Raw genomic sequence first — 23,700 nt, forward strand, 5'->3', positions numbered from 1 at the left:
CAAACTTAGGAGATATATTAGCTTTAAAAAGACTTTAAATCCAAAGTCTCATCAGTGAGTCAAGGTTCGTGCCTGAGCTCATGGGACTTCAAATTCGACCCGTGCGACAAATCTCTTGAGCGGCAAATTCACGTGTGGGTTCAGATGCGACGTCACCAAGTCGAACGAGTTACGAGTCACTGAACTCACTCTCGACCATGCAGGTTACTCGGGTCAGCTCAGTTTTTGCCTCGTTCAATTTCCCCTACTTGAAATCGCTCGATCTCTCCAATAATAACTTCTACGGCTCTATTCCTATATCCCTATCGAGGTTAACTCAGTTGCATCGGCTAGTTTTGTCGAGAAACTCGTTCGCGGGTTCTATACCTGACTGGGTGGGTTCAATCAGGTTGATTGAAGAGTTGTACCTTGACAATAACAATTTGGAAGGTACAATCCCCTACAGCTTGAATTCACTCGTGAGGCTGAAACGGATAGAATTACAATCCAATAAGTTAACAGGCTCCATACCCGAGTTAATTTCACTGGCAAGGCTCAGTTTCCTAGATGCCAGTGACAATCATTTATCGGGTTCCGTCCCTTTAAAGCTACCAAATTCTCTAACTCAAATCATTATCAGGAATAATTTACTCGAGGGTACAATCCCGACAAGTCTCAGGAATTTGAATTATCTCCAGGTTTTAGACTTGAGTCACAATCGGCTCAGCGGTTCACTCCCTTCGACTCTATTCAGTGGCACATCGATTCAACAACTAACGTTATCATTCAACCATTTCTCCGCCATACAATCACCGACAAGTACCCAAATTAGCCGGAGCTCACTAGTCGCCATTGATTTGAGCAATAATCTGTTACATGGGGTTTTACCATTGTTCATGGGTTTTATGCCGAAACTTTCAGCTCTCAATCTGGAGAATAATCGGTTCACGGGTCTGATTCCGACCCGATATGGGTTGAAAACCGTTATGCCCGGATCTGGAATCGCCCCGTTCGAGAGGCTTATGCTTGGAGGGAATTATTTATCAGGGCCAATTCCGGATCTGTTATTGAAAATGAAGCCCCGTTCGGACAGCAGTGTTGATCTTGGGGGTAACTGTATTTCCCGGTGTCCGATAAACTTGTTCTTTTGCAAGGGTAATCATCAAAAATCAGCGCGTGAATGTAAAAAATAAGAGCTTTGGCCCTGTAATTCCTAGAACAACTTGTATGTGAATATGAATAAAAATATTTCTTAAGAGAATCATACCAATAGTTTTTCTTTTTTGAGCATCCGGTATACGAATAGTTGTGGCATCTTTTTTTTTTACTTTAATACATGACTATTTTTTTCTTTAATACATGATTGGCCTAGAAACTAATTAATATAGAGATTTATATGTTGCTAATACATATCAATAATTTTTTCAAACATTTAATCTAAATCGACTCAAATTTTACCATATTACAATCTTATTTTTTCATGAACCGATCGATTTACATAAAGATACTCGATTTATTAATACTTGATTCAAAGATTTTGCTAATCGTATTAACAGTTAATTCAATTTACATATAAGCCTTTCATTTTTTATTGTGATATGATTGTGTTTCGACTCAGATTTTTATAATCATTATGCTTATGCTAAAACTCTTTTATTTTATACTTCTTTCGTTTCACAATAATTGATGCTTTGGATTTTCTTTACAAAAATATCCTTAATGTATCAAATTAATTATACATGTCATTAAAATTCAAACATCAACTATTGTGAAATAAAAGAGTATAATTATTTAATTATAATAATATTTATAAATCATTATGCCTATGCTAAGGATCTTTTATTTTATATTCTAACAGTAATATTATTTCTAATATTTTTATTCAAAAATGACAAACACAACACAACCTAAACTAATGTGTCGACAGTAGTACCTAATACCTGCGTTCTTACACATCAAGTTATATTTTTTTAATATAAAAAGGGATAGTTTTATTATTGATAAAAGATTAAAAGTGTCGAAGCTAAATTAGTTGTACACTCGATAATTTCTGGAGGAACCTCTTACCTGTCCAAATTAGATAAAAATCGTAGGTATTATAAAAGATCATTCTTTTCGATTTAAACTATCAGGACGAATTACGAACTAATGTTGTGAGCATAGCTCGTTAATTACAAAATGTATCAAAGCCTAGGGGTGGACAAAAAAGCCGAACCAAACCAATCGGTTCTGATCGATGTTTTTCGGTTTCGGTTCGATGTCGGTTTAGTTATAGGTCGGTGTCGGTTGTTGAAATTTTTATAAAAAATCGACCGACATATATTTCGGTTCGAAACCGATCGGTTCGGTGGAAAAACCGAAACGGACAATTAAGTTAATTAATATACAATATATTAGGTCTAATTTAATTATTTTACATGTTTTAATCCTCTAGTCTCTCTTCACAAGGCGATAAATGACAATCACTCTCTTCTCAAACCAAAACTCTCAAACCCCTCTAATCTCTCTTCAGTAAGGGTGTAAAAAAAAAGCCAACACCCAACTTCCATTCTAACTCCATCCCATTCTAACTCATATAATTAGACTTTTTTATAAATATGGAAATAAAAGTTAGATTTTAGTTCCAACCCATCAATATTGGATTGAGTTGGTGATTTATATTGGGTAGTCCAACCCAATAAAAACCCATTAAAATTTTCATTAAAATAAAATAAAATAAAAAGCTTAAGCACTAAGCAGTCGTCTCGCCGTCTCCTATACAAATAATTAAAAAACTAAAAAGCACACTTTTTCTGATTCTTAAGCAGTCGCCGCCAGCGGAGCCAACCATCAGCCGTCAATCGTCAGCTCAGCTCCGTTACCACCTCCACCACCACGTCAAGGCCTTACTCCATCTTCTTCTCCACCAAACAAAATAACACACCATCGTCGCCTCACCACCGCCGGCCCTAATAGAAAACACACCGCCGCTCTTCGCAGCCAAGTGAGTCGACTCCTCTCTTTCTTTGCATTTTCGATCTAAACTCAAGTTTTCAACTTCTCTATCTTCTGGTTAAATTTTTCTTTACTCGTCGTGCAGTGTTCTTATCTAAGCTTCTGGGTCTTGTAGATTAAAATTTGAATTTTCAGATTATCAAACTCCGATTTGCTGTAAAACTTTTGAATCAGTGTAAGCTTGAAAATAAAATTCTTGACAAAGCACGAATGCTCTTTTTATAGCATAATGGGTCTTTTCATGTGTTGTCAATTCTTGTTCTTGATTGGAAAGTGTATGAATTTCATCGTCAAACTAACAAACCAAATTAGTAATTTAAACATTTTTTTTATATGTGTTTCTTAATAAAGGTCACTTTTTTCCTAATTATCGAGTAACTAAGGTTTAAGCATATAATTTGACATGAACTCGATCAGTCAAAGAGTTTTTTACATGAACATTAAATTCTAATTAATAGGACTAAGAGTTAAAAGGAATAAATAGAATGTGTGGTAAGGCCCACGTCAAGTATCACTTGGCAGTTGGTTTCACCTATAGAATGAGTTTTTGTTTAGCTTTCAACTTCATCTATGTCATGTTTTTTCTAACAATTAGTATATTTCCTTCTATATTGACAGTTTTTTGACTTGCTTATAGCTATGAAAAATGAGACAATTGCTTCTTCTGAAATGCAAGAGGATGAATCCTCCACCACACCTTTTAATGCATCAGCCTCCTCAATTCCTCTACCACCTCCTGCAGTAAGAGGTAAAAGGGGTAAGAAATCTAATGTGTGGGATCATTTTGATTTGAACAATCCAATGATTAGATCTGAGAGAACAACCATATGTCGCTATTTTTTCAAAGTGTTAAGCGCTCCTCCAACTAATGGAACTTTCAGTTTGCATACCTACCTAGAAATATGTGAGTTTTATCCCTACGGTGAAGCTATTAAGAAGAAACAGAAACAATCGGATTCAGATTTAGATTCATCCTTTGATCCTGAAAATTGTAGGCGGCTTCTAGCGGATATGATCATGATAGATGAACTAGCTTTTAGGCATGTGGAAGGTGAAGGATTTCGCCGCTTTATTAATGCACTTCAAACCTTTGTTTAGTATCCCATCTTGTGTAACGGTAGCTTCTGATTGCTTTAGACGTTATGTGGATGAAAAAAGAGAAATTGAAGGCATATTTTAAAAGGTCAAAGGTCAGAGTTTGCCTTACTATAGATTGTTGGACATAAATTCAGAATCTAAACTATATGTGTCTTACTGCTCACTTTATTGATGAAGAATGGAAGTTAAGAAAGAAGATATTGAATTTTTCTACAATTCCTGGTCATAATGGTGAAGTGATAGGGAAACACATTGAAAAACACTTGATAGATTGGGGTATTGATAAGATCCTTTCTATTACGGTGGATAATGCAAGTTCAAACGATCTCACCATTCAGTATTTGAAAAGGAGGTTTAAAGAGTGGCATGGATGTGTGTTGGGGGGAGAATATCTTCATATGAGGTGTTCTGCCCATATATTAAATTTGAATATCAAAGAAGGTTTAAAAGAGTTGGATGTCTCTATAGTTAGAGTCAGATCCGCCGTCAAGTATGTAAAATCATCTCCATCAAGATTGCGGAAGTTCAAAGCTTGTGTTAGCTTCTTGAAGTTGGAGGATAAGAGTCTTAGCTTAGATGTGGATACAAGGTAGAACTCTACCTACTTGATGTTACAAGCGGCTTTGAAGTTTGAGAAAGCTTTCGATAGATTGGGAGAGGAAGACAAGACGTACAATGATGATCTAGCTATGATAAAGGGCAAACCAACAACCGATGAGTGGAATTATGTTCGTTCCTTGGTGCCATTTTTGGAATCATACTATGATGCTACATTAAATGTCTCCGGCTCATTATATGTTACAAGCAACGAGTATTTTCATGTGATATATGGAATTGCTTGTAATATAAATGATAGAGTATCTTCTCCAAATCCGAATGATAGTCTCATGGCCTCTCGTATGAAGATGAAGAATGACAAGTATTGGGGTAATCTATCAAATATCAACCCACTATTGTTCATTGCAGTTATCCTCGATCCTAGATTCAAAAAGAAATATGTATTTTTTGTCATTAATCAAATGTACAAGGGTAAGCAATGCACTGATTTGAAAGAGCGAGTGGAGAAGGCCTTAGCAAATTTGTTTAACTACTATGCAACAATAAACAATAATTCCATTGAAAAAGCAAAAAGAAGCTCTCAAGTAGCTGAAGAGGGAATGACAAGCGGGTCACGTGCTAATTTTAAGGGTGGAGATTATTTGAAGTCCAAGTTTAGGACTGAAGAGGATATGGAGGAAGATGAGGTTCAAGAGTCTGAGTTGGAACAATATTTAAAAGCGAAAAAAGTGCCTGAACATGATACTTTTGATATATTAGTATGGTGGAAGATGAATGAGAAAATATTTCCCACACTCAGCTTGATGGCTCGTGATATTTTGGCTGTGCTAGCATCAACTGGGAGCATCAGAATCTGCTTTCAGTACTAGTGGGACGTGCTCTAGATTCTTATCGGAGCTCCTTACTTCCTAAAACAGTGGAAGCTTTAATTTGCACTCAAAATTGGCTAAAATCCTCATCTATTCCCGTCAATATTGAGGAAAGCATAAAAGATATAAAAAACCTCGAGAAAGGTATGTTCCTTGTTTTCTCTATCAATTTTCAATGATATCAGAATGTTAGTTTGAAAATCAGTATCAAAACTTGCCATGTTATGGTTCTCTAGGAAAATTATAGGGAAGTGTTAGGAATGTGTAAATTATATTGCTTGGCAGTCTTTCTGAGTTTATAGGATACTTGTAGGATGCTCTTAGAACTCAAAAGTGTAGTATTAAGATATGACTGTATTTTTCCCATGCTTACTAGGAATGTCATTCGATCGGAAGATGAAATGCTTGGTTTGAATCACACTAAGTGATATTATCAAATCACCAAGATTCGTTAAAATATGGATAAAGCATATATGCTAGGCATATATGTTTCCTGGGTGATTTAATCACTAGAAAATTTGAATGATCGATCATGTCTTGCGAGACACCAAGAATATATTTTCTGATCCCACTTTGTCTGTAAATTAGACATTGAACAAAAACAAAGTTACTGAATGTATTGAAAGATACTAAACATAGTCAACTGATTAAAAAAAACAATTATATATATAATGCGTGTCAAAATACTGGAGAGTAGTTTGATCTAATTGAGTGTAGGTTGTACATATTTCAAAGTCTATTTAGTGTTTAGAATAAGCCGACCATTTACTACTTAATTGTTAGATTTAACATTTAGGATCCACTTAGAACTCAAAAACCTAGTTTGTTTTTTCTCTCTTTCATGTTTTGTCTGAATTGTAAATTTGTAATTGTGCAGTATGTTGCACTTAATTGGTGATATGTTAAGATAGGAATGTCTTTTTCCCCACTTTGTCTATAATAAATTAAAAATTGACCAAAAATAGAGTTACTAAATGAAGTGTATATCTACAGTCTACTACTATTATTGATCATTACAACACACTTTGACTTTCCTTCAAAAAAAATATATACGGAGAGTGTATATGACACGAAAAAGACTCATGAGTTTTTATTTTCAGTACTGATTCCATTGCCATGTTATCAGAATGATATCAGAATGTGATGGTTCTTGCATGAATATGTTATATATTTTCTCTTTTGTAGAGTTCCAAGCCATGCTGTTGGAGTCTCCTATTATTGTTGAAGATTAATCTAAATGTAATTGAAGATTGATAGAGATTAGTTTTTAAGATGTTAGGATTCGATAAAATATTATAAATTTATTTACTGTATTCAGGGATTTAGTTTTCATATAATCTGTTTACTGTATTCGATAAAATATCGTATCATTCATGGATTTTTTCTTCTATTCTCTGTACTGGAATTTAGTTTTTAAACATGTACTAGTGAAATACTTCTACTAGTAAACTTACTTGGGCAGTAAGTTTCTTGATTTGCTTTATTTTTGTTAGCAAATTATAATCTTTTAATGTTACAAATCTATTTACTGTATTCAGGGTTTGGAATTGACTATATGTAAGTTTTTACAAAACATACATTAAACTATAAGGATGATTTTGCAAGTTTTTACATAGTGTTAAGGATAAAGCAAGTAGATATTAAAAAAATTCAGGACTAAAAAATCATAAATTAAACTTTAAGGACGAAACAACAAGTTTTTATAAACTATTAAGGACTAAATAGGCTGATATTAAAAATATTTCGGACTAAAAAAGCAAAAATTTAAACTATAAGGATGAAACTGTAAGTTTTTATAAAGTATTAAGGACTAAATAGGTTGATATTAAAAATATTTCGAACGAAAAAATAAGAATTAAAACTATAAGGACTATATAATATATTTGAAATGGAATAAGTTGGAAGTCCACTATCCAACCCATTAGAGATGGGTTTGGAATGGATTTAGTCCAGTTAGAAAAAGTTGGGTTGGAGCCCATTTTTACAAAATCCACTAAAATTGGATTGGATTGGAAATGTAGTTGGATAGTGGTGGTGGGGAATATTTACACCCCTACTCTTGAGTCTCGACTCTTCCACGCTAAATCCGTCCCGATAATCTTTCTTTCCCAAACCAAATCTCTCAAATCCGTCTAATCTCTCTTCCATACTAACTCTGGACAATCACCTTAACTCTAAATTTAATATTTCAAATCTCTAATTTTTCTCACGTCTTAAACTCTTAGGCTTCATAACACAGTACACCTATAATTCCTTGACCATTCTAGCGAATTTGCACCAGCCCGAGCACAACTAGCAATAGCTGAAGAAGTGACGAAAATTCAGCAAAGGAAGCATTTCCATCTCTCAAAAGAAGTGACGAAAATTCAGCCCGAGCACAACTAGCAATATAAAGCTTGCTTGTTGAAGCACACGCCCTTGTGCGACAACATCCACCTATCCTGCATAATACTAACGTCAATTTAATTCCTTAAGACAAGGAAGCATCACCAAAGCCGAATAATAAAATTGAAGATTCACGAACCCACTGCTTCTATCATGAGGATCCAGACTTTGTTAACCTCTCCAATGAAAAGACATGGATTATTATAATGCACAACTAAACTCTCCCACAACTCGGCGCGAAAAAAACTATTTGTAATAGTAAATAAGCATATTAAAAATTAAAACTAAATCCGTCCACCAACATACCATTCATAACAATCGAATATTCCTTGCGCTCAAACGATTTTAACATTGAAGATGTCAACCTCAAAAAACTAGAATGTCTCCAGACGCTCCATCAACATCACAAAAAAACCATTACAAACTTAGACCAATTTAAAAATTCATATACAAAGTACAATAGAAACACATCCATAAAATACAATTTATACAGCTACCGACTTGGATAATTTAAGTCAGTTTTCACCCCAAATTGTAGCCACCAACTTTGAAGAGTCAAAACACAACACCAACTAGGGCAAACATGACATCACATATCAAAACAAGTTGCGGCCGAAATCTTACACTGTAAGATTCAAAATCGACTTCCTTATAGTCAAAAGGAATTCAACAAAATACACACATATATATAACTGATAACTCAGTCCCCAAAACTTATACAGAGACAAGAAAATACAGAGAAGAAAACAAAACAAAACAAAAAGAATAAAATTACACAGAGAAATATACTACTACCTCACCGAAAATCGTATTTTTCGTCGCCGACCAACCCGAAAAAGACCATCATCGAGTTTCTTCGCCTCTGTTGACCATCTCCGAGCCAAAGCCACCTCTATTCGTCGTCGCCGCCATGAAAACCTAGCTCCGGCAAGTCACTTTTGACGAGAACCGAGCCCATTGAAGCCAGTAACATCAAGCCAACACCGAATGAGGGAGGACCGAACGAAATCGATGAGCGCCACCGCATCACCGCCGTGCCGAAGTTTCAAAGTAAGTTTCCCATCGTTTTACCTATCCAATCAAATTGAATTTTACATAAAACTCTAAGAATCAAACTAGGAACAACATAGTAGAAGATTAGAATGAGAGAACAATTTTTAGAAAAGTGAAAAACCGAGACTTTAAAGCTTATATCCGGCCAAACGACTGTGAATTAGGACAAACCGACAACACCATCATGTTTAGAACGTCAAGAAGAGTCAACCATGTGAAAATCGCCAAATTCCGAAGACGACCGCCGGCGTCGACATCGTGAACGGCGGACAGACGGCCGTTGAGATCGCCAGATTCTGAGACTTTTCCGGCGTTGTCTCCGTCAGTTAGAGAGAGGCGTGAGGAGAGGGAGAGATATCGGAGAAAAATGATTTGAAACCGAAATCGATTTCCCTTATATAAATAAAAATATAAGTAAATGACCAATTTACCCTTAAATGTTTAGAATAATTACAATTATACCTTCAAGCTACCAAATAGACTGGGTATAGATTAGTCTTTTTCCCGCGATTGAATTGGTTCAGCCGGTTCAATTGAAAATCAAATCGTCCAGACCTAAATTGAACCCAAACTCGACCCTAAACTGTCCAACTCTAAACGAAAACCCTAAAATTAATCCCAAAAATCATCCGAACCATCTTCGAACTAGCCAAACTCTATCCGAACTTAAATAATTTTTAGATAACATATGTTATATTAAGATGAGCCGATTTATGTAAAAATTAGATTAATTAAAAATCAAGGTATCCTAACTAAATTGGTTAAACGGCTTAATGAGGAATTAGATTAATGTTGGGTTTAATGAATAAGAGTAATAAATAAAAATCTTAAAATACAATCCACCAACCCTAAAGAATTATACTCGTAAATTATTTTCGATATACGTGATTACGTAAATATTAATAATCGTCATTTGATAGGTCGATAAATTGCGACGATATTAGGACGTGAATGAAACGGGAACTACATTAAGGTGAGTGTTATTTTAAAATTACAATATGAATATACTTTATCGTTTTATTTAATATATATTACTATGCCATAAAAATATTTACGAATATTTCTCTACAATATGATTTATTAAATAATATGACATAGATATATATTTATAATTTTAAAAACTGGAGAGAACCTTAAATAAATATATAAAAAGCAACATTTTTGCTTTTATATTTCATAAAAAAAGTTTTGCTTTATTTTAGTATATTATATAACAAACCCAATAGAGAATGTTTTAAATAAAAACGAGTACTAAATTCTTGTGACCCAATTGTTGAAAGTCTGATGAGATGGTACGACTCCCCCTAGTAGGCTTACATGCTAGTTGGGAGTTCGCACCCGTATTAGAAGGTGTACGGTAGGCTATGATACTACAGTAGATCGCTACTACTGTTAGTCATCCCATGTTTTCGGTTCGATGACTTCTAATAAAGTTTGCTAAAGATTTTGTTTATAGAAATACGTATAACGATTTAACGTATTATTCAAGTTTAGTTAAATAATGAAATTCAATTGATACTAAATAAATATTTTTCAAGAAAAACCTCACTAAGCATTATAGCTTACGTTTTTTCGAAAAATATGTTTTTTTCTCTCCAGATTAAGTGGTGAACTCGGAAGAAGGGATTTAGCGGTGTAACATCGTCTGTACGAAATCGAATAAGGTGGGCTCCGCAGCATATAGGGTTCCTTCCGAATATCTGTATAATTATCGAATAGATTGAATAATGGTTCCTCTAAAACTTAGTTATGTAAATTATGGTTTGAATAAATAAGACATTGTGGTTAAATGTCAAAAGATTGAATTAAAGTAAAGTTAGAGATGTAGATGGATGGCACCGTCCTCGATCCTCGAAGGGGCTCGGGAGCGGGCGCCACATACACCATGTAATTATACAGTTTAAAGTTTTTTTTATTACAATATTTACATTTTATAATCTAGTATTGAAAATACTAAATGTAGAACCAAACATAACATTTGTAATTACAACATAATTACACAATATTATCCAAACAACATAAAAAAATTAATCCGTACGTAATTACATGTACACAGACATGTAATTATACTCTAGTAATTAAATAGTCGTGTAATTACACGCAAATTTCCAAACACACCCTTATGGCTCGTTTGGATTAGAGGATCTGATGATTGGATTCATCGGCACAATTGGATTCGATTATAGATAATTTCAGGATTAGACAAGTTAATGTAATTTTACGTTTGAAAAGAGCAAGATATAATAATTGATTATCATGACTAGATTAATCGCTCAAATCCTTTTAGAAGAAATAAGTGGATTTTTAAGAAAAAAATAAACACTCTTAATGGACTATAAAATCTGAAAATTAAAATTAAGAAATATATTAAGATCCATTAAATCCAAAAAAATGGAGTCTAAGTATTAAGACCCATTAAATCGAAATGAACGGAGTCTAAGTGTGATTTGGGAGAGGTCTTAGATCGAGACCTCCTACGAATTTCTCGAGATTCGAAAGATGCTTTTGTAACGAGTTATCCAACACCATCCCCAGCTGCAAATCAGGATTAGCTCGCTCTTCATGAACAATCTCAAGTGATGAAAGTGATCCGATTGACATTTTAGAAATCAATTATTCAATTATCAATTTCTTAAAAGAACATACATGATTTTCCTTTTTTTAAAAATAACTCGCGAGTTGATGTCACATACAATCCTTAGCGTATGCGTGAATATCACACACATCTAATGCAACTGGTTTTGTTTTGTTATAAACCTCCGTGTCCGTTAAACTTACTGCCTTTCGTTACTCAAGTAACAGACCGTTACTTCTTCCTTAATTAATTAATTTTTTAACGCAAAAACTTCTTCACAATGAGAAGCATTATTCCACCCATGATGAAGAACCGACCACAAATTACGGAGCAGTCGCTACTACAATCTCTCAACGCTTTCTTCTCGATACTCAATTTGCTTAGATCGTCTCTATCGGTAGCTGGTAATTATTCAGTTTCCCTCATCTCATCTCTCGCCAAATTTTTTCTACATAGGTTTTCCTTGCAGATTAATTTTCCATCCATTGATTTTCGGTAGGGGTTTCGAAAATCTATTAATTGGTGCCTGATTATGGATTGACTTCAGGTTAGGGTTAGTAGTCTAGTCAAAGCAAAGGCGATGACGCTGTTGTTCGAAGAAGGTGGAGCAAGTTCGTATTTCATCATTCTTCTCTAAAGTTTTATTCAGGACAAAGTAAAACCCACCGACTCAATTCTGGGTTTTAACAGAACAATTTCGTCCATTTTCTGTTTTCTGTCAGATTTGGACCAAGAGAACGTAAAGAAATCGATGTTGTTCCGTGATATTGGTCAGTTGAATTGTATATTTGTACATCAGCTGTACAAAATTTTTCATCCCACTGCGAGGACAGGTATGTACTAAGGAGATTATTGATGACACTGCCTCCTGGACTCCCTAATCTTCCACACAGCACGAAACTTTTTGCTGAAATTGAAGCAAATGTAAGTTGCATTGTGCTGTTTAAACGATATTTTGAATAATTATTGAATTCGATATCGTTTGTTTCAGTGATCTTGACGCATCTGTGAATTAAATTTTTTACTTAACAATATTTGTGTTAGTTTGATTGCAGGTATTTCTTTTTTTTGCCTATTCAAATACTTTCGTTTTTTTGCGTCATATGTTTTCGTAACCTGGATCTGCAAATCCGTGTAAAATTTTTTTCCGTTCAAAAACAAAGAAATATTTAAAAACCTTTTCTAATGTATCCAGTAATTTAAGTTTTCTCATTGATTATTTGGTGGCACCACTGTTGATGACCTTCATGATGCTCTACAAGAACTAAACCGCATTGCTGGAGTTGACAAGACTTGTGGCTCTATAAACGTTTGTGGTTTATTATCAAACTCATAATTTGTGTGTAACAAGAAAACGAGCTAAAAGGTTAAAAGATATTTGTCTGACCTTTGTCTCTTTGGTGTAGGCTGATTTCATGAAGATGCCATTCTCTGACAATACTTGCGATGCAGTATATGCAATCGAAGCCACGTGCCATGCTCTAGACGCCGTACGTTTTATTAGGCACACATTTTTTTCTTTCTTTTTCTTATAATGACTATTGTTACATTTTAGCTTGTGTGGCATTTAAATGAAAATTGGCAAAAGTAACCATTTGGTCCCTGTTTCAAACGTTGTTGAACTACATCGTCCCTCCAAACATAAAATGAACTAAAATCGTCCCTCAAACGTTAACTTTTGAACTACTTAGTCCCTCGTCCGTTAGTTCCGTTAAATTTTGCTTACGTGTCAATTTTAGCCAATCAGAAAGCGACACGTGTACATGACGTGTAAAACATTTCCACGTAGACTGTCTTATCGAACCGGGACGAAATCGAACCGAAACTAAACCGAACCGGAATTGAAAATCCTTCAGTCTGCTCATGGCGATCTTATATATACCCCCCGTTATCATTTCCTTTCACGGAGAGAAACCGAGCAAACAACAACAAGCCAGACAAGTTTTCTTTCAATCCAAGCCAATTCAAAGCAATTCAATTCAGTCCATATACAATCCATACAGTCTTTATTACAACAAATTTCCGGGAAAAAAAATGAATTGAACAACACACAGCCAATATACAAATTTCCAGAATTCTCCCAAACCAAACTATGTTATACTAGACATTATAAGGAGCGTTTTTCGTCAAAGGAAGATACCATTTCGACGGCCGGAAAACAGTGAGTTGTGACCGAGTTGTCACTGAGTTGAGAATGGGTTGAGCGAATTCCGATCGAATTCGAAGACCGGAGGGTTCCAGGAACACCGGCAAACCAATCCGAACACAAGCCGCCGACAAATTGAGTTGGCCGGATTTCTTCAAAGGTAAAATCCGACCACCATACTCTGTCAAAATTCAAATTAAAAGCTTTAGAATACTCCCACAATTCATAGATTAATGTAGTTAAAGATTGAAGGCTTAATTCGAAGCTTTATAAAAATTGTAACCGAAGTGTAAAATCGAAATTAAACGAAAACAGAATAAAAATCAAGAGAAACTAACCTGAGAATCTTGTTCCTTGCGTTAAACCGAGTCGATCGGTATATGGGTCGAAGCATGAAGACGTCGGACACGGCGTAACCGCCAACGACTTCAATCGGAGAAGAGAGAGAGAGACGACGACGACGAAATGAAGAAGAAGAAGAGGAAGAAGCTGTATATATAATAAAAATAAGTAAATTACTTAAATGTCTTTAACTGTTTAAACTATCTACTGGAAAACCAAACATAAAATTCGGTCAATGAAATAGTCTAGGGTGATTCCGTCTTTTCATTATCCGAACCTAGTTAAATGTCAGTTATGTCCCTCCGTTTTTTAAAGTATTTACAAGTAAACCAACACGTCAAAATAAAAGTCAAAGGCTATTATGGACATTTCAATAATCCGAACCAACTATTGGATTTTTCAATTCCGGTTCGGTTTAGTTTCGGTTCGATTTCGGTCCGGTTCGATAAGACAGTCTACGTGGAAATGTTTTACACGTCATGTACACGTGTCGCTTTCTGATTGGCTAAAATTGACACGTAAGCAAAATTTAACGGAACTAACGGACGAGGGACTAAGTAGTTCAAAAGTTAACGTTTGAGGGACGATTTAGTTCATTTTATGTTTGGAGGGACGATGTAGTTCAACAACGTTTGAAACAGGGACCAAATGGTTACTTTTGCCAATGAAAATTCCTAAAGTGACCTTAACTTATGCAGCATGGATGCTACAAGGAGAAAACTCAGGTGGATGCATTCAAATCTTCACTGTGTTTATTGGGGTAAGTCTCATTTGTTGAGTAATATTTAAAAGACCTCATTTTCCCCCTCTTTATTTATGTTTTGAATTCATCGATTCATCTTTCCCAACTTAGATTTTTCTTCTTCTTTATTTCAGGAATCAGAACAAATGAAATTCGTGTTAACATTTTCATTTGTTAATTTATATTCAGAATTCAAAATTATTTTGTGTTTTTATCAACTTCAAATGGACGTAGGATAATTTCGTGGTGCAACATGACCTGGTGGAGAATAGATTAGTTCTTGTTTGTATATCTTATTCTATATTCTATCAAACTCCCATTTTGTTGCTGCTGCGCAGCTCCTTATTTACGTAGGAGCTATAAATGTTTTTAATCATATTTGCTGTGATGTTCATGAATAGTTCAGAATATTCAAAAGATTTTAATCTTTGGACTGTTGGGAATGGAATTACTTTACTGGTTTGTATAAGTATTTTGTTTTACTAATTACTACTATTTCAAATATATCATGGTATGGTATTATTTGGACTACAAGATCAAACCAAATTATAGAACAAAATTTGATAAATAATAGTCAACAAATTGAAATTCATTTATTAACAGATTTTTTTCTTCCATTTGAACTTATTTCGATAATTCTTTTAGTTGCTTTGATAGGTGCAATTGTTGTGGCTCGTTAATAAGAAATCTTTAGAACTAGCAACAGAAATTAAAAACTAAATTTTGGGTTATCTTAATCCATTTATCTTCAATTTTATTAGCTTCAGACCTTCTCTCAAGATGTAAGAAAGAAAAGTTTATTTACATGAGTTTTAGTTTTACTATAGGCCCAATAAGACAGTTACAGTAACGAACAAATTTGGTTAGTTTTCACAAAAAAAACAAGAGCAAAAATATTTTCAATTTTCTTATACTATTGTTATAGTTCTTTATTAGAATGTTATGTTAAATATCTATGAAAATTTAATGTTTGGTAGATTTCACGTGAATTTTATTTGAATGTTTATGTACGTGCTTGATTAATTCTGTATCGAAAACAACATATTCTTCGGGTAATGATGTTCACAGAGGTGAAAGAGAAGATAAAGGTAATTCTGTCTTTGCAAAAACTTATTTGCTTAGTAGGATGCCACGTCGGATCTAATTTCATATGTAAATACACTTCCCTATAAGTTGTCTCACGTATATTTTTGTGAATAATTCGTGGATATTTAGGTCGTAAGTTGTATGGTTCTGCACCTAATAATATTAGGTGGCTACACATAACATAAAGAGGCTGTTATTATATTTATATTACTAGTAAACCTAATAATGTGTCCACGTTCAACTCACATGACGTGGATGTTGGACTCGGAAGAATTTTGGCCCTATCCAGAAAATATTGTAATTTTGGTCCTAATTTCCTCTGAAAAGTAAAAAAATAGTCCTACGTAATAAGTAACAAATAAAAAACATAGAAAATAAATATAGTTAAAACTCTATAAATTAATAATGTTAGGATCGGAGAAATTTATTAATTTAGAGAGTTATTAATTTAATCGATAAATTAATAATTATTTAATTTAAAGAGCTTTTAACCGATTCAATATAATTCATATTTTCGTATAAACTAAGTAATTATACTGTACATACCAAACAAAAAGGCAAATTAGTCTATGCCTCTTAGAATTACGTTGCAGCGAACCTTATGACTCATATTGAATCATATTTCAATAGAGTGTAATAATATTTTTTCAGTTTCTATGAATTATTAATTTACAATTTTCTTGGGACCGAAAATTATAAAGGGATCTCTTGAAAAATTATTATCTTATTATATTATTGAATTTTTTCAATTTTTTACATTGGCCTAAGTCGGGACCTGACAAATTTATTATTTTAGAGAGTTTATTAATTTACCGAGTATTAATTTAAAGAATTTCTACTCTATATATATATATAAAAAAAACCTTACAGATAAATGCATAGTATCTGAATTTCTGTCTAAATACACTATTCAAGACAATTTATAGTGTATTTATGATAATAAATATTTTATTTCTCAATCTAACATTACAAATGAGACATTTGAACTATCTAAGTTTTTCTTCTTCTATAAATCTAGTAAGAAAAATATAATTGGAATTTTATAGAATATAGAAATTTTAGAATAATGTATACTATTGAAATTCTGTCCCGCATACATTAACTACACAAGTATATAATATATCCTTTTTTTTGAAAAAAAATAATAAAACAGTAGAAATTACATTTGGACTATTTTTTTTTGTTGGAAGATATATCTTTTCTTCTGAATGGAGTAGCACAATCTTTTTTTCTTTTTTTATAATCATTAAAACAGTAGAAATTACATGTGGACTATCCTTTACTTCTTTTTTTTTCTTTTGAATATATATGTATCCATTTAGAAGACAAGATATAATATATATATATATATATTAGCACATCCTTTTTTTTTTTTTTATAATCTAGATATTCTGTTCCCTTTTCAAACCATTCCATATTTTAGCGGTAAAAAAAGTTGACTTTTGATTTTCCATTCCATAAACAACGTAAGCGCACTTGCAGAAATATGTATATATAATTAAGTAAGCACAACCTCCAAGTCCAATCTCTCTTTTGCATTTTTCAAAAAGTCCAAACAGAGAAATGGAATTTTCCGGAGTTAAGGGAAGCGATCGAGAAGATAGAGCTCGTTGACGATCACGCACACAATATTGTCTCTCTCGATTCCTCTTTCCGTTCATCAAATGCTTCACGGAAGCCGACGGCGACGCTTTATCTTTCGCTCCTCACTCGCTATTCCTTCAAGGTTAATTAATTTGCTCTTCTCTTCTGTTTTGATTTTTACTTAGTAACAGCTTGCGAAATGAAATCATTGTTATCTGATCATGTGCTTGATTAAATCATCGAGTTTGTATGTAAATCAATTTTTACTTTATGCTGTAAGAGTTACGGATTTGCGTTTGATGATTAATTGTTCTTAAAGGTGAAGTAATTAGTTGCCTTGTACTTAAGATTCTTGAAGAATCAAACTCTGTTGATATAGGCTTTGTTCCAATTTCATAAATTCCTTTCGATTATGTGCAATTACTGTAATGTTTTATATTTGGACAATTGGACTGGATTGTAGTTTTTACTAATTGATCTGTGTTTGCACTCTTCTCAGTCAAATACACAATCAAATTACAGATGCACATACATGGATAGAGTTGTATATATTACTACCTTTTATATTGCATTCTTTTTTCTTATTTTAAAACAACAAGTTGACAAATTTTTGGACTTTGAGCAACATTTTTACTTTCTTTTAATTAAAAAATAATGTTGATTTAAAATAGGAGCAACTTTTCAATTTCACTGAAAAAATATAGATAAGACGTAACATACATACACACACACACACACACACACACACACACACACACATATATATATATGTAGTAGAAAAACTTGTGTCGCATCTTCTGGTCTTAACAGCCATATCTCTTCTTTTCCAGCGAAGCTTGAGAGAGATTGCCCAACTTTATGGTTGTGAGCCTTCCTTGCAAGCTGTTGAAGAATGTCGCAGATCCTTAGGATTACAAGCCATCACCTTGAAATGCTTTCAAGCAGCTAGAATCTCTACCATTCTCATTGATGATGGATTGCAATTGGACAAGAAGCATGAAATTCAGTGGCATAAAGGTTTTGTACCAACTGTTGGTAGAGTACTGAGAATTGAACGATTAGCTGAGGAGCTCCTTGATAGTGTGAGATATTTTATTTTATAAATCTTATTTTATTCACTTTCTCACATTATGCACTGTGTGAAATGCATATTCTTACCTGCTACAGCAAAAGAGAGTGAACATAATTACTTAAATTTCAAAAGAGTTGCGGATTAATATTGCTGATATTCGTTTTCTCATGTTTTATAGGGCACACTAGATGGGACAACTTGGACATTGGATAAGTTTACTGACGATTTTGTGAAAGTTTGAGATCATATCCTTTGTCACGATGTGCATAGTTTCACGCACTCTTTTTTGTTAGACCTGCACGTGATCGTTATTTCATCATTTTCATTTTGTTGCAAACTATATGTGATTTGGCATTACTTTATGTAGATTTTGACTTGGTTAATATTGGACCGACTCTTTCATGCAGTAGGTTTCCTTGTTGGTAATGAACAATTGATCATAAATCTTTCTAGTTGGTTAAGTTCCTTACATTTTTCGAAACTGTGGCCAATGAAATTGTTGGCTTCAAAAGCATAGCTGCCTATCGTGGTGGTCTTGCTATCAATACCAAAGTCTGTAGAAAGGATGCTGAGGAAGGTCTTGCTAAAGTTTTACAAGGTGAGTGCATCTAGTGAATTTTGGGCCTCCGTCAGCTCTTAGGATATATTAATGAAATTTTCATTCTCTTGAAGAAGGAAATCCTGTTCGGATATCGGATAAAAATTTTATCGACTACATCATTACGTGTAGTTTGGAGGTTGCTGTATGCTTTGACTTGCCATTGCAGATTCACACAGGGTAAGAGAAAACTCCTTTATTGTCTTTAGCTATAACAATGTGTTATGACTAGTGGCTGAAAGCGTTTAAGGCTGGTCAGAAATGGTCAGAAACGTATTAATTAGGGGTTTCTCTTCGCATCATTGTGGATGTTAAAGTCAACTGATTATTGAACGATTGGTCATGCTAGTGTCACACTATCACTTATCATTTAAGTTGGCCAATGACACGTGTTGTTGACTAGAGAGACTTCACAAACTGCCTTGAAAGTTCTCAGATTGCATTCTTGTGACGTGCCATTTGACTTGGGATTGAGTGAATCTTTATGTACTTGTTGAGTGCTGTGTGACCTTCTAGTGTTTATATTGATACCTTCTACGTACCCTTTCTTTGGAAATCAGTTTTGGCGACAAAGATTTGGATTTACAGCTGTCTAATCCTCTTCTTCTTCGAACCCTTCTGGAGGATGAGAGATTCTCAAAATGTCGTGTAGTTCTACTACATGCCTCTTACCCATTTTCAAGGGAAGCATCATATCTTGCTTCTGTGTACCCTCAGGTGATTATTTTTAGTCTCAATAAAGCATCTAGATTTTGGACTTCATATTTCATCTTGACTTGCACATAATACAGATGCTTTAATTTCAGGTTTACCTTGATTTTGGGTTGGCAATTCCAAAACTAAGCGTTCATGGGATGATATCATCGGTGAAAGAAATTCTCGAGCTTGCTCCAATAAAAAAGGTGCAGTATTTACTTTTGATTGCTTACACATTTTCCACAAAGATTCTTTGTATTCCATGATAGAGTTGTTTTGTTGATAACTTTATATGTTATTCATCAAATCTTTGGGATATTCATGCAAATGCTTGTTGTTTTCAACTTATGTGCAAGTCTCTAGATAATGCGTAATTGATGGTTAATTCCTCTCTTCAACTCTTGGTGCTATGTTAAATTTATATTATTGAAGTACTTGTATTTGATGTAGACCATATAAATTTAAATGCAGGTGATGTTCAGCACTGACGGTTATGCCTTTCCTGAAACTTACTTCTTAGGTTCGTTTTTATCATTATAAGTTATTTTCGTGTTAATTGTCACTTATGCAGATAATAATTTCCATGTCAGTTTAGCCGGGTGATTTATTGGATTACACATATATTCCCAAAACGTTGGACTGTTTAGCAGTTACATTCAGTTCTGTTGTGACAACGAAACTGAATTGATTTTTGATTCAATCCACTGCTTTATATGTTCTTCAGGTGCCAAAAAAGCACGTGAAATTATCTTTTCTGTTCTGCGTGATGCTTGTGTCGATGGCGATCTCTCGGTTGCTGAAGCAATTGAAGCAGCTAATGACATCTTTGCACAAAATGCAATCCAATTATACAAAATTAAACCTCTTGGTGTCTCCTTGAATAGTCCATTTCCCTATCCTGATGAGCTGGAAAATAGTTCACATGAAAGTGATGCCTCACTGGTTCGTATTCTCTGGGTGGATGCTTGTGGACTACACAGATGCCGTGTAAGTTATAGTTATCTTTTTATACTTATGTATTCAATAATTTTATCTTCTCGAGCTAGATTTCTTGTACTAATAAGTAGTAAGTTTGATTCTAAACTGGATAAGGCTTTTATAAAGCTGATTGCAGAATTCCTGAAATGCCCGCATCTTAGAAAAAAGGCTGATGAAGTTTTTTATCTGACGATGGCCTTACAAATAAAGCCAGTTTAAATTTTTTTTGCCTATTTGACAATGATGGATTGATTGTTTTTGCTTATCTCCCATTCAGGCTGTTCAAAAAGGCCGCTTTGATGATATTGTGAAGAAGAATGGTGTTGGTTTAACTTTCGCATGTATGGCGATGCGATCAGCTGTCGATGGCCCAGCTGATGAGACTAATTTGACTGGAACTGGTGAGATCAGGCTGATGCCTGATCTATCAACAAGGCAGACAATTCCATGGTACTAATTTCATTTAAATATCAATGTGTTTCTGGTTCACACCGTCGTAATTGTTACAACTATAATTATTTTTCATTTAAAAAGTAAGACATGATGCAGTTCATTGGAATTAATGTACCTGATGAAGTAATCCTGATTCATCTTACCGATATTTCCTTTTGGTTCTTTTCACAGGACAGAACATGAAGAAATGGTTATAGCTGACATGCATCTTAAACCCGGAAAAAGCATGGGAATATTGCCCAAGAGAAGCCTTACGGAGAGTTTTGAAAGTTTTGAGTGATGAATTCAACATGGTATGTCAGACTCAGTTAGTTTATATTGAATGAGCAGTTCATTATTGTCATTTATGAATCATATTTTTGCAGGCTGTGAATGCTGGATTTGAAAATGAATTTTATCTCTTGAAGAGCATCCTAAGGTTCGTAATACATCGGTCTTAAAAGTTCTTTTAATTAGTATTTTGCATATGGGTCTCACCTGAACGAGGATTTTACCAACTTGTCAGGGATGGCAAAGAAGAATGGGTGCCAATTGATTCTACACCCTACTGCTCTTCATCAGGATTTGATTCTGTTTCTCATATATTTCGACAATTTATATCTAGTCTCAACTCTTTGAATATAGCAGTAGAACAGGTAAATTATTATTTATTTATTTTTTTCATTAATGGAAGTAAATGTTGTCTTTGATGTTTCGATTTTGTAATAAAATATAGTAGACCTTCCTACTCTCAGCGCTTTGGTTTCATGCTCAAGTTTTCGGCTCTTTCAAATTTGTAGGTACATGCAGAATCTGGGAAAGGTCAGTATGAAATCGCCCTGAGACACACAACTTGTGTACTTGCAGCAGACAATTTGGTTTTCACTCGTGAAGCAATTAGGGCTGTTGCAAGGAAACACGGGTTGCTGGCAACTTTCGTGCCAAAGTATGGTCTTTTTCTTTGATGACACAATAATTTACTATTTTTCTTAGTTAGTTTAGAGGGTAAAATCTTATTCTCAAGCTGAAAAAATTTTACTAACTGACACCTTTCTTTTCCATATATATTCCCAGGTTTGCCATGGATGACATCGGTTCAGGTTCTCACGTGCATCTCAGCCTGTGGCAAAATGGGAAGAACGTCTTTATGGCATCTGACGGATCCTCACGGCATGGAATGTCCAATGCTGGAGAGGAGTTCATGGCTGGGGTTTTGTATCATCTTCCTTCCATTTTGGCCTTCACGGCTCCTCTTCCAAATAGGTATTTCATTTTCTCCTGATGTTTTGTCGACTCATCATTATGCGTTACAAATAATCTTCATTTATATATATAGTTATGACCGTATTACACCGAATACATGGAGTGGAGCATATCAATGCTGGGGAAAAGAAAACAGGGAAGCTCCGTTGAGAACTGCATGCCCACCTGGGATTGAAGATGGTTTGGTGAGCAACTTCGAGATAAAAGCTTTTGATGGTTGTGCGAATCCACACTTGGGCTTGGCAGCTATTTATTGCTGCTGGTATTGATGGCCTTCGAAGGCACCTTCATCTCCCTGAACCTATAGACGACAACCCTTATACCCTTGATGGAAAACTTGAAAGATTGCCCGAGTCACTCTCGGAATCCTTGGAAGCACTGGAAAAGGACCCTATATTGCATGAACTAATTGGTGAAAAGCTTTTGGTGGCTATTAAAGGAGTTCGCAAGGTAAGAGAGAATCCATATATGCATAGTTTTTAATTCATTAATTATGCTAAAAACGAACGTTAAATCGGATAATTTTGTTGTTTATTGCATTGCAGGCAGAGGTCAAGTTCTACTCCGAGCATCCGGATGCGTACAAGCAGCTTATTTTCCGCTATTAATAATTGCAATTGGGATAGATAGCAAGAATAATCAAAATAAAGTTTTTCAAAAGAAAATTTTGTTACAGAATTTTTTCTTGGCTAGCTTGTTGTTATTGCAAGCTTTATGTTTTACTTGGATTATTTATTTCCCTCCCAAAACATGTTCGGTCGGGTCTTGGATCTTTATTTATTCCCAATTTATATACTTTTTAGGTGAAATTTCCAGTTTCGGTTGATGGAATCCCCAGTTAGTCTGACTCTTACAAATAGTAATATGATTAGTACTACTACTACTAGTAGCTAGGTTGCTTTGTTACACTTTCCACAATTGTGTAGATAAAGAGGAAACGGTTGCAAAAAGTTCCTCTTGGTTGGAAAGTCGATTGGAATTTTCCAAAATTGGGACTCCTGAGGCAATTTGTATTGGGAGGGAAATTCCTGAGAATTCGAGTGGAGGGTATTCTCAAATATATATACCCTTAGATGTTCTTTGAGATCCTTTGAAAGAAAGGCAAAAACCGCAAAATGGCAAACAGATTTAGCGGACCAAATCACTTCGATCGATCATCAGGATACTATAATTAGCAATAACAAATTAAATCTAACTAAATTTCTACCATCATATATATAACATTGGATACAATGCAGGCTTTGATAAAA

General features: G+C 34.3%; 1 protein-coding gene and 1 pseudogene across 1 annotated transcript; both read left to right on the top strand.

Moving 5' to 3' along the window:
• Positions 1 to 4,679: 4,679 nt before the first annotated feature.
• Positions 4,680 to 5,498, top strand: LOC139882482 (zinc finger BED domain-containing protein RICESLEEPER 1-like). Its single transcript, XM_071866796.1, has one exon. It carries the CDS (start codon positions 4,680 to 4,682, stop codon positions 5,496 to 5,498), a length of 819 nt encoding a protein of 272 aa, XP_071722897.1.
• Positions 5,499 to 11,791: 6,293 nt separating this feature from the next.
• On the top strand, positions 11,792 to 23,058 carry LOC139882483 (protein fluG-like; annotated as a pseudogene).
• Positions 23,059 to 23,700: the final 642 nt, after the last annotated feature.

Source organism: Rutidosis leptorrhynchoides, unplaced genomic scaffold (assembly GCF_046630445.1).
Source record: "Rutidosis leptorrhynchoides isolate AG116_Rl617_1_P2 unplaced genomic scaffold, CSIRO_AGI_Rlap_v1 contig275, whole genome shotgun sequence".
NCBI classification, from domain to species: domain Eukaryota; kingdom Viridiplantae; phylum Streptophyta; class Magnoliopsida; order Asterales; family Asteraceae; genus Rutidosis; species Rutidosis leptorrhynchoides.